Raw genomic sequence first — 17,899 nt, forward strand, 5'->3', positions numbered from 1 at the left:
AATTTGCAAAGTCAGCCAATCACATTACAGCTAGTGGTGATGACACTAGCTGTAATGTGATTGGCTCACTTTGCAAAAGTATAGATTTGCATTGACTGTGGAAGGGTTAGCGTTGTAGACTGCGTTGTAGACTATTGGCCAATCACGGTGCAGGATTGGTCAGTGTCCAAACCTCACTTATATGGAGCGGTTAAACCGCCCCAAAAAACATTGTATCAAATGGGACCTAATTATATCAAACTGGAGGTCTTTTGAAATAAATTTAATTAAAAAAGAGAATGACTGCTCTATAGCATGAAGGGAAGATCCAGGTTTCTGGCTCCATCTCCCATGTAGAGGTATCCATGCTGTGGGGTCATGGGCACGTGGTAGAAGGTCAGGCCCAGCCACCGCAGGCTGCAAAAAGAAAAGGTGGAACATGAACCCATTTAGACCTGCTGAGGCCATTCTTTAAAATGTTTTCTAAATCCTAACAGTTTAAAAAAAAAAAAAAAAAAAAGATTTTTCAAAAATAGCAGATCTACAAGCTCATAGCGCGGCACTCGGTGCCGCGCTATGAGCTTGTAGATCTGCTATTTTTGAATAGCCCAAAGAAATCTAAAGTGACACAGATGCATTCCAGGTCTTAATGGGTTTAACCAGAATGGTCACAGCAATTTGAAGTTAGTGATGAAGACATTATACAGTAGTTTGGTATTTCCCTTCAGTCAATGTGGAATATTTCCCTATAAGACCTTCATGTACTATCAATGTGAAAGAGCAGGGTTCAAGAACAGTAGCCTACTGACTGTTATGTTTGTTAATTATTTGAATAGTTGTGATCAATCCTGCCTATAGTTTAGCGGGGCAAATGGTAAAAATAGATAAATAAAACGCATACCTTTTTATTATGATTTTGCTGCCCTGCTCAAACTGGAGGCTCCACGACCCTGAATCCAAACACACACAAGATAAAAGATGATGTTTTATCAATACTGAAATCATTCCTTTGCCGTTATCCCTCCCTCCCACTTTTAACCACATTGACCCTATAGCGTAGCATATTATTGGGCATGTCGTTACAGGCCTATATGCTTGGTTGGTTAATGGTTGACAATCGACATCTTAATTGACCAAAATGCATAAACATTTGTACATATCTGTCAAAAGGATGAAACACAAAACATGAGAGCGTATTTCCATCGTGGTCCTTTAGAGTGTGTGAGTGTGTGAGTGTGTAAACTGAGTGGCACATGTTGGTTGCGCAGCGAAAATGTCGCCATGCGACGTGTAGTGAGCTTGTAGATCATCGGCTATGTCGGGCTTATTGACTGCTTAAAGGGATATTTCACTTTCAAAACAAACACAATAAATGAAAAAAGTAATGGAAAAAACACGGCCCCCTCACATGGGCAGGAGGGCAGGGTGAGTCACCAGAACCAAGGACGGGTGTTTATGATGAATCTAACATGGTTAAAATGGAGTTTGAAGTTATAATGGGTTTGTATAGGAAGGGGGGCGTTTCTGATCAAAATGAATATCAAATATCTAAATACTGAATCAAGCAACTTAAAAACTGTCTGGAGGGCTCGACAAAAGCTTGAGTAGATGATAAAATGACCCAAACATTTTTTTAAAGTGAAATATCTGCCGAAATCTTGCTCTACAATACAATATATATACGCGTTCACCCCACAGACCCTGCAGTAAAATGGTAACGGCTGCGTGATGTAGAACGCTTGTGGCTGCAGCACTAAATGTTAATAGTTGTCCAATAGATGAGTCATTCATGTTTCAGTGTGTGTGTGTGTGTGTGTGTGTGTGTGTGTGTGTGTGTGTGTGTGTGTGTGTGTGTGTGTGTGTGTGTGTGTGTGTGTGTGTGTGTGTGTGTGTGTGTGTGTGTGTGCGTGTGTGTGTGTGTGTGTGTGCAGCATCAGGGTGGCCTTAGCGCTGCACACAGCTGGCTGTGTCTGGCCTACAGCCAGATGCAGAGACCAGCGCTCTACTGATTCCGTAGAAGCCAGCAGCTTGTCTTCTATATGGAAGCATGTTGCGCGGTGAAAATAGCTACTAAATAGCAGTGGTGTAAAGTAACTATAAGTGCATTTACTCAAGTACTGTACTTAATTACGTGCAATTTTGAGGTATTTTTACTTTCCAATTGTCAGTACTTTTACTTCTACTCCACTACATCTCAGAGGCAAATGTTGTGCTTTTACTCCACTACAATTATTTGAAAACTTTAGTTACTAGTTACTTTGTAGATTTTGATTATTACTACAAAACATACATTAACCGCTTCAGCCCTATATACATTTCGGCCATTAGAAAATAGCCGATCTACAAGCTCACAATGCGTCGCATCGCGACGCATTGTGAGCTTGTAGATCGGCTATTTTCTAAAGATTTGTATACATTTGAAAACTTGTGAAATGGGACATTCTGCACAATGGTACTTTCTACTTTGTGTACTTTAAGTACATTTTGATAACAATACTTTTGTACTTTTACGCAAGTACATTTTTAATTCTTGACTTTTACTTAACAGAGTATTTCTACATTGCAGTATTGATACTTTTACTTAAGTAAAATATGTGAATACTTTTCACACCACTGGCATTTGAAGTGGTCAAACTAGTAATATATATCCAGAAGCGTCTTCCATTCCAAAACCCTTGCCTTCGTCATACGACACTGTTTCAGTGGTGAGGTTTTATTCAGCTATAATAATCCATGTGACCAGGACCGGAGCGGAGAGGCCTGACGCTCACATATCTCAGACTGTCTGCAGTCTGCACCATTAAGCCTTTAAGACCGGGAACGCACCTGTGTCATTTTAGATTTCTTTGGCTATTCTAAAAATAGCAGATCTACAAGCTCATAGCGCGGCACTCTTTTAGAAAAATTGTGAAAATTTGTCCAAATCTTTTATATACTGTACATTTTTAACTCAAATCTTGGCTTCCGAGGGTCCCTGGAACAAACATATTTTTAGATGGGAGGGGGTCCTTGACATGAAAAAAGTTTGAAAACCATTGATAATATAGCAACATAAGTAAACAAATAATAAACTTTAGGGGGGAAAAAAACTGTTAGGATTTAGAAGACATTTGTAAAATCCCCAGAAGCAAAGATTTGAGTTAAAAACTTTCGCTTTAAAAAAGTATATATATATATATATATATTCAAACCAAAGATTTGCACACATTTTCACGATTTTTCAAAAAAATAGCAGATCTACAAGCTCATAGATCTATGAGCTTGTATATCTGCTATTTTTATAGAGCCAAAGAAATCTTAAAATGACACAGATGCGTTCCCGATCTCATAGGGTTAAGCTTGATGGAAATTGAGCTTTTTCTTTCTGCAACCTTTTGAAAGCCAGTCCTCAGTAGGAATTGGATTAGCCCGATGCCAGAACAATCCCTGAGATATTCCCCCTTAAATAAGAGCCATTGTGTTTTTTTTTTATCTATAAAGTTGGAGTCTGTTTCTCAGTACTTCTTTGGGGCGAGGCACGGATTCTTTGACCGCACGAAACCCAGAACAAAAGCTGGATCTGCTGCTTATGAAAACATTAAGACATTTGATTGATTCCTTTAACCGTAAAAAAAAAAGGGCAGTTACTCTGCGGCAGTTCTTGATTTCAACGTTATTTCACAACGGCTTCGCTGTCTTTTTTTGTTCCTGTTTCTGTGGAGCCTTTTTATCCACAAAGGGCCAACGGGGATCGGAATGGGGGGGGGGCATTCTCGTGAATTCTGCAAGCATTCTTGAGAAGCTGCTGGCTGCTAATCCATTAAGAACGCATCTGTGTCAATTTTAGGTCTCTTTGGGCCATTCAAAAAGAGCAGATCTACAAGCTCATAGCACGGCACTATGAGCTTGTAGAGATCTTCTATTTTTGGAAAAATCTTGAAAATGTGTGCAAATCTGTGAATATATACTTTTTTAAAGCGAACCTTTGTAACTCAAATCTTTGCTTCTGGGGGATTCTACAAATGTCTTCTAAATCCAACAGTTTTTTGAAAAAACCTATGTTGCTATAATATAAGTGGTTCTCAAACTTTTTCATGTCAAGGACCCCCAACATCATATGTATTTATATGCCACAGACCCCCCATCTCAAAAGATGTTGTTCCAGGGACCCCCCGGAAGCAAAGATTTGAGTTAAAAATGTTTGCTTAAAAAAATATATATATATATATATATATATATATATATATATATATATATATTCAAAGCCCTAGTAGTAGTGTCCCCCATAGTGTCTTTCCCTATAGGACTGACCGTGGGTAGCTACTGGGACGTAAGTCGGGGCTTGATCAACCCTGGCTGGGTCACCTGGGCGAGGGTGTATGTTGTTGCGAGACCCCAAACACCCGATGACCCCAGGCTACAACAACACTGATGATACGTCCCAGTTGCATCCATGTGATGTTTTTCTTTATAAAAGATTTGCACAAATCTTCACGATTTTTCAAAAATAGCAGATCTACAAGCTCATAGCGCGGCACTCGGTGCCGCGCTATGAGCTTGGAGATCTGCTACTTTTGAAAAATAGTGAAAATGTGTGCAAATCTTTGAATATATATATATATTTTAAAGCGAACACTTTTAACTCTGTTACAACTTATGGGGGTCCCTGGAACTAAATATTTTGAGATGGGGGTCCATGGACAAATACATATAATTTCTGAGAACCACTGACTATAGCAAAAAAAAAAAGAAACTGTTAGGACGATTTGGAAGACATTGGTAGAATGCCCAGAAGCAAAGATTTGAGTTAAAAAAAAAATCATATATATTCAAAGACCCACGCATTTTCCACGATTTTTCAAAAATAAATAGCAGATATACAAGCTCATAGCGCGGCACTCAGTGCCACGCTATGAGCTTGTATATCTGCTATTTTTAAATCGCCAAAAGAAATCTAAAAATGCGCACACATATGCGCATATCCAGGTCTTAATGGGTTAAGTCCTCTGTCCTTTCCAGCTAAAGCCTCTAGCCTTCACAGTAAACGTGCTATTGGGACAGCTGTGTGTGTAGTGTCTGCTGGACCAGAGAAACTGCAGACATGCACGTGAACTCACAAAGTGCACACACACGCCCTCCTAAATCACACAGCTGTTGCATGTTCCAAGGCACAGGCCACTAAATATGGTCAAATATTATTTTGTTTCACAAACATGCATTTTCACATGCAGGACCTCTGTGCTGTACTGATAGCTGTACAGCAAAACTAACCAGCCGCACACACAGCCAAACATGGCATTTATCTGTCATTAGGTAATAGGTACAGTGGTGGAAAAAGTACTCAAATGTTTTACTTAAGTAAAAGTATCAATACTGCAATGCAATGTAGAAATACTCTGTTACAAGTAAAAGTCCGGAATTCAAAACTTACTTGAGTAAAAGTACAAAAGGATTGGTATCAAAATGGGTAACAGTCTTCCACGCCGACATCTCGCCACTCCGACTAGTGGCTTCCGCGTGCGGTTAGGGTTAGGGTGAGGGTTAGGTATAGGGTTCGTTAACGTCGGAAAGGCGACATGTCGGAAAGCCGCCATGTAACCATCAAAATGTACTTAAAAGTACCAAAAGTAGAAAGTACTCATTACTTTCTACTTTTCACAAGTTCAAAATGTATAAAAAATCTGTTGCAGATCTACAAGATCACAATGCTTTGCATCGTGACACATTGTGAGCTTGTATATCGGCAATTTTCAAATGGCCAAAATGTATATAGGGTCTACAAAGTAACTAAAGCTGTCAAATAATTGTAGTGGAATAAAAGTACAATATTTGTCTCTGAGATGTAGTGGAGTAGAAGTGAAAGTATTGAAAATGGGAAATACTCATAAAGTAAAAACAAATCCCTCAAAAGTGTACTTAAGTACAGTACTTGAGTAAATGTACTTAGTTACTTTACACCACTGATTAGCTATCATTCTTTTCCTCCAGGTAATATCACATTATGTCTTTGCTATAGTTTGTGGGTTTCTGATTGAGTCCATTCTCTCCTTTTGTTGGGTTCCCTCTCTCTTCCCCAGTGAAATATGTGATGCTGGGCACGTTGTGTGAACATGTTGAATGAAGAGCTCAGTGCCAAACGGAGCAGTAGGTGGGCTCTTGGAATTCTAGACGTGGAGACTGTAGAGTCCAGAGGTTAGAGCTGCTCTGACAGTTATAGCAGCAGTCCTTTGTAAGTGTTGCCATGTCCGCTTATTATAAGCAACTCTGGGCATCTTTTTCTGTAAAGTTGCTTGTAAATATTGGACTTGTTTCTAAAGTGTTGTTACTTATTTGGGCTTGCTTCCACATTTTCTTTATTATTATTTAAACCAGTGGTTCTCAAATATTTTCATGTCATGGAGCCCCCAAATTAATATGTATTTGTCCCCTAAACCCCATCTGAAAAGGTTTTGTGCCAGGAGAGCCCCGTACCAGATTTGTGTTGTTAGAATGTTTCAAACATTTTCCAAATATTCCACATATTATTTCAAGATTTTTTTGGAAATAGCAGATGTTGTGAGTTTGTAGATCGGCTATTTTCAAATATACGATGTATATGGTCGGCCTTTTATAGGTTTAAAGTTCTCATGTGGCCTAGTCGCTTCTTTTGGGCTTGTTTTCCTAGACCTCGTAGCTTATTTCTCTCACAAAATCTGGCAAAACTGTCCTCTGCACGTCAGAAACACAGCAGGGGAAAGAGCTGTTTGAGAGCAGGTTGAGGGAGAATTCTTCTGGCATGTTCTGAGGATATGTAGGCCTACATTCCATCTGCACATGGAACATCTACATGTTATGTACATGTTCTGAAGAGAACTGCGTGATTGTGCTGTCATTGTGAGCTGGCATGTTAGGTAGACCATTGGTTCTCAAAGTGGAGTCCGGGGACCCCCAGGGGTCCTTGAGGGAGTTCCAGGGGGTCCCCAGCTAAATGATATATTAGGCACCGAATGGACCCTTATGGGTCTGTAACTCTGAGAGTGTACAAATGGAACCAAATGGACCCTAACGGGTCCATTTGGTTCCATTTGTACACTCTCAGAGTTAAATTGACGGTCCAAGTGATAGAAATGCCATTAAATGGGGGTCTGTAGCCTATAATGCATGTCAAACTGGGGGTCCTTGAAATTAAAATGGTTGAGAATCACTGCTAGAGAGCCATAAAAACCTTCTCTTATTGGGGTCCCTGGCATATCTTTTCATATGGGGGGCCGTGGGGTAATAAGTGTCAATTTGACATGAAAAAGTTTGAGAATCACTGAGGTAGACTACATGCTCCAAGGTGTAAGCCTACACACAACTATAGGATATGCTGCATGAATAGGAGGAAGGAGTATATGGGCAGGAGATAAATTGCATGCAGATGTGAGGGGACTTAAATGAATTGACTACGTTTAAAAAACTATCTTATTTTACAAATACAATCTTCTCTCTCTCACTTATGCCAGTAGTGACAGTGATTACTCTCTCCTGTGCCAATGGCGGCACCGTGCCTAAGGTTGCCTACCCCTGATATAGACACACCGTAATGGCAGCTTTCATTTATCTTTTCACTTAGAAAACATTTCAGGATGACAATTCAGTTCAAGTTCTAGAGACACAATCTCAATATGTTTTAAACTAGATGATCTCAACATGGCCATGAAAAGGCTTTCCAATGAGGTAAACAACCATCAAAAACAAAACTAGCTCTGCATAGATAGAGGAACACAGCAGCGATATTTAAGGCCAACACAAATGAAAAATCATATAAACCTACTTTGTGCAAAAGCATTGCGTAATGGTCAAACCCTGAAACAATTCACATATGGCAGTCTTTGGTGTTTGGTGTTTGGCAAAGCCCACAGCTGGTTTATATGAGGTGTGTATGACTATTATCCAAAAAACAGTGGTGTAAAGTAACTAAGTACGTTTACTCAAGTACTGTACTTAAGTAGAATTTTGAGGTACTTTTACTTTACTGGAGTATTTCCAATTGTCTATACTTTTACTTCTACTCCACTACATCTCAGAGGCAAATATTGTACTTTTACTCCACTACAATTATTTGAAAACTTTAGTTACTAGTTACTTTTCAGATATAAATTATGATATAATAAAACACACATTAACCACTTTAGCCTTATTTCATACCTAGGCTATTTGAAAATAGCAGATCTACAAGCTCACAACGCGTCGCACCGTACTTTTATTTTACCTCTGGGCCAGAATCTGCCAATGCTTTGTCAATGCAAATGCGTGGATTCATGGTCTTGCAGATTTTTTCCAAGAATTCACGCATTTGCATTGACAAAGCATTGGCAGATTCTGCCACAGAGGTAAAATAAAAGTGCGGTGGGAGCGCACCCTAACAGAGTATTTTTTATATTGCAGTATTGGTACTTTTACTTAAGTAGAGAATTTGAGTACTTTTTCCACCACTGCCAAAAACACAGGCCATTTCACTGGACAGAGACAGAGAGAGACAGAGAGAGAAAGCGTGTTGAAACATCCATCCAGGACAGGACAGGCCATGTGATCATTATTTCCTCTCCAAAGAATCCCATGACTCTGGTGGAAACCTGAATCACACAGCTGATTGGGCGCCAGTATAACACAGCTTATTTACGTGTAATGTTGCATGGCTGGCTAGGCTGGGACTTGGCGCACGCCGGTTAATGTTTTTATCACACGCAGTGCCCTGATGCTTCATTTACGTTGGAGCGTTTACTTGAAAAGCCACCGACCGTGCCTGTTGACATGCTGATGTTGTGATATATACACACTCCCTTGATGACAGTGTAGGATGGGTGAATATGATGACAAAACTAAATGTCTGAAACCAATTAAAGCAGCTGCCGTTCCACCCAAACTTTCACGAGCAATTATTTGTGAAATATTGTTGTGGCTAAACGGACCAAAAGATGAAGTCATCCCACACAAATGTATGAGACTGCATGGGGATCAGAGGGGTGACATGCTTTTCTGTCCTAGTTAAGTTGTTTGAAGCAAAACATTGATTTGACATTTACTACAGACTGGTTTGATTTCCGAGGGGAAGCCATTGGATGGTCCTTCTGTCAGTTCATTTCAGTGTAGTATGTAAATACACAGTTTTTAAATGTTTTTATTTGTTTACATTGTTATGTCATTTTCTCCCCAATTTAGCCATTGCCAATTCCCCTAATAATGTCACTCTCTCACTGTCCCTGCCAGCCCCTACTGTTTGGTCTTGGGTACTGCAGGGTGTAGAGATACTGCATAACCACATGTCTGTGCTTATGTCCCATATATATATCATTGGTTCTCAAAGTGGGGTCCGGGGACCCCCAGGGGTACTTGAGGGGGTTCCAGGGGGTCCCCAGCTAAATGATGGATAGAAACCAAATGGACCCTTATGGGTCTGTAACTCTGAGAGTGTACAGATGGAACCAAATGGACCCTAACGGGTCCATTTGGTTCCATTTGTACACTCTCAGAGTTAAATTAACATTGATTTTACAATATAAATTGGGGTCCCAGGGATATAAATGCCATTAAATGGGGTCCGTAGCCCTAATGCATGTCAACCTGGGGGGTCCTTGAAATTAAAATGGTTGAGAATCACTGCTAGAGAGCCGTAAAAACCTTCTCTTATGGGGGGTCCCTGGCTTATCTTTTCAAATGGGGGTCCGTGGGCTAATATGTGCCAATTTGGGGGTCCATGACGCGAAAAAGTTTGAGAACCACTGCTTTAACCAATTAAACCTATATCTCCTCTGTCTGGTGGAAACCTATTTTTGATTGATTGAATATTTTATTAGGCAAAAGAATGTAAAACAACACATTTACATTTAAAGGACAACTTTGGTTTTTTACAACCAAGGTTTATATTTTAGCTTGTAATTAAAGTAAATAAATGATGAGTGTAATTTTTTTTCCATTTACTGCTTTCTATAGTTTTAGCATTTTTTGCGATATTTTTTACAGTGGGCGGGGGCATTCTGTCCGGTGGCTAAATATGCCTTTTTTACACAATAAAAAAGGTCCGGCTGTCTGAGATGGCCAGATGTGAGTTATTGGGGGCTAGAAGAGCTACTGTAAATAATAATAAAGAAAACGCCGGGTTAATGTGTTAAAAAAATACATATTTAGCCACCGGACAGAATGCCCCCGCCCACTGTGAAAACACTGTAAAAAAGATTGTGAAAATTGCTAAAACTATAGAAAGCAGTAAATTTAAAAATTTTAACACTCATCTTTTATTTACTTTAATTACAATCTAAAACATAAACCTTGGTTGTAAAAAACCAAAGTTGTCCTTTAAAATACTTTGTCTAACAGGTCCGTTCATAAAAGTCCTTGCGGACTTGTTTCCAATGAGGGCCTTGGTATTATGTTATGTTGGTATTATGTCCAAAACTGTTACTTTTCAGGATTCAAATTCAAAAGCATCAAAAGTAGCAGATCTACAGGCTCAAAACTCGTCGTTTCGAGTGTTTCGAACCTGTAGATCTGCTACTTTTGATGCTTTTGTGTGACGCTGTAGTGTGTTCAAGTAGGACATTAACCCATTAAGACCTGCAACTGTGTCATTTTTAGATTTGAGCTTAAAAGCATTATTTTACACTTTGGGCTATTCAAAAATAGCAGATCTACAAGCTCGTAGCGCGGCACCGAGTGCCGCGCTACGAGCTTGTAGATCTGCTATTTTTGAAAAATCGTGAAAATGTGTGCAAATCTTCTGAATATATATATTTTTAAAGCGAACATTTTTAACTCAAATCTTTGCTTCTGGGGGGTCCCTGGAACAAAATATTTTGATGGGGGTCCATGGCCAAAAACATATCATTTTGTGGGTCCTTGACATGAAAAAAATTGAGCACCACTGATATAGAAACATAGGTTTTTCAGAAAACCGTATTAGGATTTAGGAGACATGTAGAATCGGCTTCAGGTCTCAATGGGTTAATTTACGAAAAAACACAAAAAGTTAAAATATGGAGATAAGAGCTTTCTGCCCGACAGTAACGATACACGTCACTGACCGGGGTCCCTCAGGGGTCTATCCTTGGCCCCATCACCAGCCCCCCCCCCCCCCCCCTCTACACCAATTCTCTTTAACCGGATACAAGCTCCCAGCGCGTCGAGTTGTGACGCAGTGTGAGCTTGTAGATCAGCTTTTTTTTTTTTTGCAGACTGTTTGCCCATTATGACACGCCCCCAGAACAAGGCGGTTCTCTTACCTTTAGGAACGTCCTCAGCCAGTGGCTCCAGGAAGTCCATGGAGGGATGGAGGCAGTCAGCCATCTGCAGGATGGATCTGCTCTTCAGATCCTTGGGCTGGGGGGTGAAATGAAAGAAGTTGTGCAGCTTCACCGCCTCCGAGTGAGACAGACCTGCATGGTGATGAAATGCACTTAGTGGTGGGAAATAACAATTACATTTACTAGAGTACTGTACTTAAAGGTAGGGTAAGTGATATTTTTTGGTTAAAACAAAAAGTATTTTGTTAAAAGGTTAAAGCACTATATTCTGATAGCAATCATTGCTATAGAGTGTTTGTTCAGTAACAGGAGTCTCCCTGTCTCTACAGCTCTTTAATAAACAGAAAATACACTTTCCGGTAGGTGTCAAAATCTCAGCCAATCAGGAGAAAGTACCCATTTTTAAGCTTCATTTTTTATAGTGTTCCAGTTCCAATTTTGCCTGCTCATTTCTTAGTGTCATCACTTCCAATTTCACTTGAAACTGAAACGAAAATGCATTTTCTGTTTAATAAAGAGCTGGAGAGACAAGGAGACTCCTTTTACTGAACAAACACTCTATAGCAATGAGTACTATCAGAATATAGAGCTTTTTAACACTTATTTTAACCAAAGAAAATCAGTAGTAAATTGTTCGAGTATCTGTACTTACCTGCCATATATATTGTTTTACTTTTTTTTTTTTTGAAAAATTCCACAGAACCAGAGATATCACTATCCAAAGATTTACTGCTCCATTCACTCCCTGGTTAAAATCCTGTATCTCGGCTCCTGTGTACTTTTTTTTTTACCATGTATTTTTTGGTGAAACATGCTTTTTTCAACTGGCTGCAATTATGGAACGGATTACCGCGATGACGCGATCAGATTATTTTTTTCCCACGATTCTACGAGACTCCTGTGTGTGTAATGAGGGGATCACCGTGAGGATGGTGATCACAGAAAATATTTTGTGACTACTTAAAGAATGGTTAAAAAAAGGTTAAAAAATCGTTTAAAATGCTGGCACTGGGTGGGAATTTAAAAAAAGGAATAGCCAATAGTGCTCGTTTGGCCTTTAGTCGCTTCTTTTGGGTCTTTGTTTTCATAGACCTGATTTCTCTCGCAAAACCTGGCAACCCTGACAGACAGACGCCTCAGCGCAGAGTAAAGTCCATGACGTCACACTGGAGCCTCACTGTGGTTTCAGAGGATGAAAAAAAGAAAATGGTTCTGTCTTTTTTTCCTCAACAAAATACACATCATGCTGCACATGAACCGCTGATGAAAACCACTCTCTGTCCTTCTGTCAGTTAACCCTTTAAGACCGGGAACGCATCTGTGTCATTTTAAGATGTCTTTGGGGCTATTCAAAAATAGCAGATATACAAGCTCATAGCGCGGCACCGAGTGCCGCGATATGAGCTTGTAGATCTGCTATTTTTCAAAAAATCTTGAAAATTTGTGCAAATCTCTCAATATACTGTATATTTTTCTAAGCGAACATTTTTAATTTGTGTTACTACTCCTGGGGGGTCCCTGGAACAAAATATTTTGAGATGGGGGTCCGCAGCCAAATACTTATCATTTTGGGTGGTCCTTGACATGAAAACGTTTGAGAACCACTTACAGCAACATACGTTTAAAAAAAAAAAAAAAACTGTTAGGATTTAGAAGACATTTGTAGAATCCCCCAGAAGCAAAGATTTGAGTTTATAATGTTCGCTTTAAAAAATATAGATATTCAAAGATTTGCACACATTGTCACGATTTTTCAAAAATAGTATTTTTGAATGGCCAAGGAAATCTTACAATGACAGAGATCCCGGTCTTAAAGGGTTAATAGCGGCTGAGAAACCGCAGTGTTCCACTCAGTCTAACTCTGCTCAGTGTAACACTAAACACTAACTGGTTCTGTCAGGGAGAAGAACCACAGCAGGGGGCCGGGGCGTCGATATGGGCAAAATATCACATAATCACGATCAATCAATATTGTAATGATATGGTGTTGTGAGCAGGCATGCAATGCAATGCTCATTTGGTATGTTCTTGCACTCTATTTCAATGACGTGACGCGCACGTCGCTTAACACCTACACTGCAAGTCACACAATGGACAATTGATATGCATCTAGGCTTATTCCTATGTTACTTCGCTAGGTGTGAGTCGGGAACCTTTGAAAACTTTGTTGAGGTGCAGCGAATTTAAAGTAGTTTTAAATCTATGCGTGTGTCTGCGTGTGCTCCTGGTCAAATAGGTGCAAGGCCGTCCAGTGAGCATTGCACCCCTGGTTGTGACTATAAAATAAAATCACATTTCTTTTACATTTGTTCAAACGACAACAACATCTAAAATAGCTATTTCGGACGCATTGTGCGCTTGTACAAAAGGACTTTTAGGCAACTTTTAGACCATTGGTTCTCAAAGTGGGGTCCGGGGACCCCCAGGGGTACTTGAGGGGGTTCCAGGGGGTCCTCAGCTAAATGATAGATAGTTAGTAGGAACCAAATGGACCCTTATGGGTCCATTTGGTTCCATTTGTACACTCTCAGAGTTAAATTAACATTGATTTTACAATATAATTTGGGGTCCCAGAGATAGAAATGCCATTAAATGGGGGTCCGTAGCCTAATGCATGTCAAACTGGGGGGTCCTTGAAATTTAAATGGTTGAAAATGACTGCTAGAGCCGTGGCACATCTTCTCCTATGGGGGTCCCTGGCATATCTTTTGAAATGGGGGTCCGCGGGCTATTATAAGTGTCAATTTGGGGGTCCTTGCCATGAAAAAGTTTGAGAACCACTGTTTTAGCCTGGCAGCCAAATCCAGCCTAAATCAGATCTATGCCATATCCAGATTGGAATCTGATTTGTTTTATGAAGTCTGAACAGAGACAGGTCAAATGGAATCCGATTTTTACAAATCCGACCTGAGCCACATTCAATGGTGGTTTCAAATCTGATTCAAATCTGATTTGTCTCAGTCTGACCGCAGTAGCCTGCTCTAAAACACCCAAGTCACATATCAAACTGTCCAAAACATCACTTGCAGCGCGGACCAAAGCAGACATGTGTCGACACAGGGTGGCTTTGGGTTGACGTTGTTTAAATCAGTCTGAACACACAGATCTGTGACAGATCCGATCTGGTCACTTGCAAATGCAGTGTGAACAGTCGGGCCGGATTTGGCTTGATTTTGACTGCAGTCTAACCTGAATCACAGCATCCAAAAAAATAACCGATCTACAACTGAAGTTATCGGCTATTTTTGGCAAAGAGATTTGGTGTAGAAGGAAACTAGCAGCTAGACCAAATACAGAGCCAACTGGGGTCTGTTTCACCCGGATTAGAGGGTTTAAAACCAGGACTAGACAACACTTAATTTGCCCTTATTATAGCATCCAAAATCCCAGACGATGTCTAGTCTCATATCACACGGTATGGATATGATATGGATATATATAGTCCAGCCCTGAACGCACAGACACACACATGTTATACCGTTGAAGCTGCGGTTGGTCTGCACCAGGCCGTGAGGGTTCTGGATGAAAGCACCTCGAGGCACGACGGACGCCTCGGCATCGATCTGATGTACCGTCACCGCTAGCCTGCTCTCCTCCTTCACCTTGATCTGTGGGCGAAGAAGATTTAAGAGAACATCACAACATCACACACATGATAATAATGTGTCAGAACTCTGAACATCACCATGTTTCTCCTCCTCATGGACTCACCATGACCTCCTCCTCCTCCTCTGTAGCACCTCCTCCTGTCCTGTGGGTCTCTATGGTCTCATATGAATGGGAGGGGTCTCCAGTGAAGCGCCCCCTCGCCGCTCTGCTCACCTCCTCAATCAACTGGTCCGTGGCGGGGGGGAGCAGGTGCCAGTCCATGCAGTTGAAGCTGCGCGCGCGCACACACACACACACACACACACACACACACACACACACACACACACACACACACACACACACACACACACACACACACACACACACACACACACACACACACACACACACACACACACACACACACACACACACACACACACACACACGTAATACTACCTTTATTTTGATAGTACTGTATTTAATACATTCAGACCTGAGGTCGATTCTACAAATGTTTTCTAAACCCTAACAGTTTTTTGAAAAAAACAAAAACGTATGTTGCTATAATATCAGTGGTGCTCAAACTTTATCATGTCAAGGACCCCCAAAATGATGAAGATTTGACCGCAGACCCCCATTGTTCCAGGGCCCTCCAGAAGCAAAGATTTGAGTTACAAATGTTGGCTTAAAGAAAAAAATGTTTTAAGATTTGCACGCATTTTCACGATTTTTCTAAAATAGTGGATCTACAACCTCATGATAGCGCAGCACTCGGTGCCGCACTATGAGCTTGTAGATCTGCTATTTTTGAATAGCCAAAGTATAAAGTATGGGTAAAGGGGTTAAAATGATTGCGACGCTTTATTAACTAATTTTGCGGGGGACCCCAAGTGCAGGATGAGGCAGAACAGGTGACTCAGTTCAAAAGCTTTTTTTAACTCAAAAGGTAGGAATATAAAAACTATAGGCAGTAAGCACAAAACTCAAGACCACAGACAATGAACAGCCAACCTCACACAGGCAACAGGTGGGTATAAACGCACAAGGACTAACTAGACACAGGTGAACTCAACTGGACAATCAACACTGGGATAGGCTGGGGAACTAATTGGACACAGGTGGAAACACTGGCCAATCACAAGACCGGTTAGACAAGGCAGGTACAGAGCTACAGGGGCAGACAGGAAGACACAGAACAAACTACAAAATAAGAGTATACACAAAAACCAAGCCACGAAACAAGGAACATAAGAAAACACAGCAGTAGAACAGAACTAGTCACGGATCGTGACACCAAAGTGATTCTTAGGTTAGTTTTAATCATGTATATCATTACCTATAGAGGTTCTTGGTGTGATGCATCTCGTCCTGTCCCTTCCCCTGAGCGATGAAGTAATCAGCCTTTAATCCCAGGATCTTGCCCCAGAACAAGACCCTGTTAAACCTGTAGTTCTTCCTCAGGATGACCATGGAGGTCTGCAGCGCTGCCCTGTGCTCTGGGTTCACAGTATGACCGCTGCCAGCCACCAGGTCCAGAGAATAACACAACGACTGGGAATCCATAATGATAATATATCAGTGTATCTGTGCTATAGTATTAAAGGACTATACTGAGGTTCATCTGCTAACATAATGCTAACCAGAGATACAGTGCTTGCAACTCTGGTTGCTGGGCTTGTTGCTAATGTAAACAAACCTCCGGTTGTCATAGCAACGATCAACAGGCAGCCCTGAATGGGCCTTTCCTTTTTGTTTCTTCTTTTCTTAATAGCTTATGAGGTTCCTTCCACAAATCCTCTACAGCAAAATAAATGCAAATAAAAAACGTCTAGGCACTTCCTACAGTATTTGAATTCACTCTGCACTTCATTTAAAATTCTAGTTGCGTGTGCATGTGCGCGCGCGTGCGTGCGTGCGTGCGTGTGTGTGTGTGTGTGTGTGTGTGTGTGTGTGTGTGTTTCCAGAGAGCCTTGGTCTCGTTAACAATTACAAACATGCGTTCATGATCCTCACTGACGTTCCCCTGTGGTTCTACTGATGGATGGGTGTGTGGCGCTCCGACGTTTCCAATACTAAACCCGAACCAAACCCGCACCCTAACCCTAACCGCACGCGGATGCCACATAGTCGGAGAAAAGGTCTGTCGGATTAACGCATGCCTCCCAGAGAGAGAGCCTCTCTTCCCTTCTCCCAGAGAGAGAGAGAGACAGAGACCATAGGGCACTGGTTCTCAAACTTTTTCGTGACAAGCCCCCCCCCCCCCCCCCCCCCCCATGTATTTGGCTGCGGACCCCCATCTGAAAATGTTTTGTACCAGGGAGCCCCCCAGAACAGAAGATTTGTGTTAAACAAAATTCTAAATTATTCAAGATTTTCCATACTTTTCAGAATTGTTTTTCAAAGCTTCAAAAAAAAAAGCAGATGTACAAGCTCACAGCACGGCACAAAGTGACGAGGACCCCTGTGGGGGTCTGTGGACCCCACTTTGAGAACCAATGCCATAGGGTGTCAGTTGAAGAGCAGTGCATGGGGATAAGCTCCACTCACAGCTGGCAGGATACAGGCTTTAGATCTTTAGACTCACTAACATGACAGATGACTCCAGGGAACAGAGCTATACAGCTTCTATCCCTTCTCCTGCGCGCACACACACACGCACGCACGCACGCACGCACGCACGCACGCACGCACGCACGCACGCACACACGCACACACACACACACACACACACACACACACACACACACACACACACACACACACACACACACACACACACTTGGGTCTAAGGTATTGCATGAGACAGCAGACTTCAGGCTGTAGTGTCTCTCACGCCACGGTACATTAAACCTCATGGTCACTTACTGAGTCCTGACAGCATGATGCTCATATTCTCTCACTGCTCTGTGATCTCATCCTCTAGATGAGAAGAGCAGAGTGTGTGTGCGTGTGCGTGTGCATCTGCGTGTGCGTGCGTGCGTGTGTGTGTGTGGTAGTTTAAATCTAATTGAGATGTGAGTCAAAGTAGACACAGGGATAATAACAGCCAGTCAGCCACTGTTGAGGGAGATAAAGTAAAACATTAA

The 17,899-nt window shown here is 41.3% G+C and overlaps 1 protein-coding gene across 1 annotated transcript; it reads right to left on the reverse strand.

The window, feature by feature from the left end:
• Window positions 1–287: 287 nt before the first annotated feature.
• rsph9 (radial spoke head component 9) lies at window positions 288–16,376 on the reverse strand (the record flags this gene model as incomplete). Its single annotated transcript, XM_084082260.1, has 6 exons — window positions 288–396; window positions 881–929; window positions 11,199–11,351; window positions 14,698–14,827; window positions 14,931–15,099; window positions 16,150–16,376. The coding sequence occupies 6 exons, from the start codon at window positions 16,374–16,376 to the stop codon at window positions 288–290; spliced, it is 837 nt and encodes a 278-aa protein (XP_083938386.1).
• Window positions 16,377–17,899: the final 1,523 nt, after the last annotated feature.

Source organism: Gymnoscopelus microlampas, assembly GCF_963454915.1.
Source record: "Gymnoscopelus microlampas genome assembly, chromosome: 16".
Taxonomy (NCBI): Eukaryota; Metazoa; Chordata; class Actinopteri; order Myctophiformes; family Myctophidae; genus Gymnoscopelus; species Gymnoscopelus microlampas.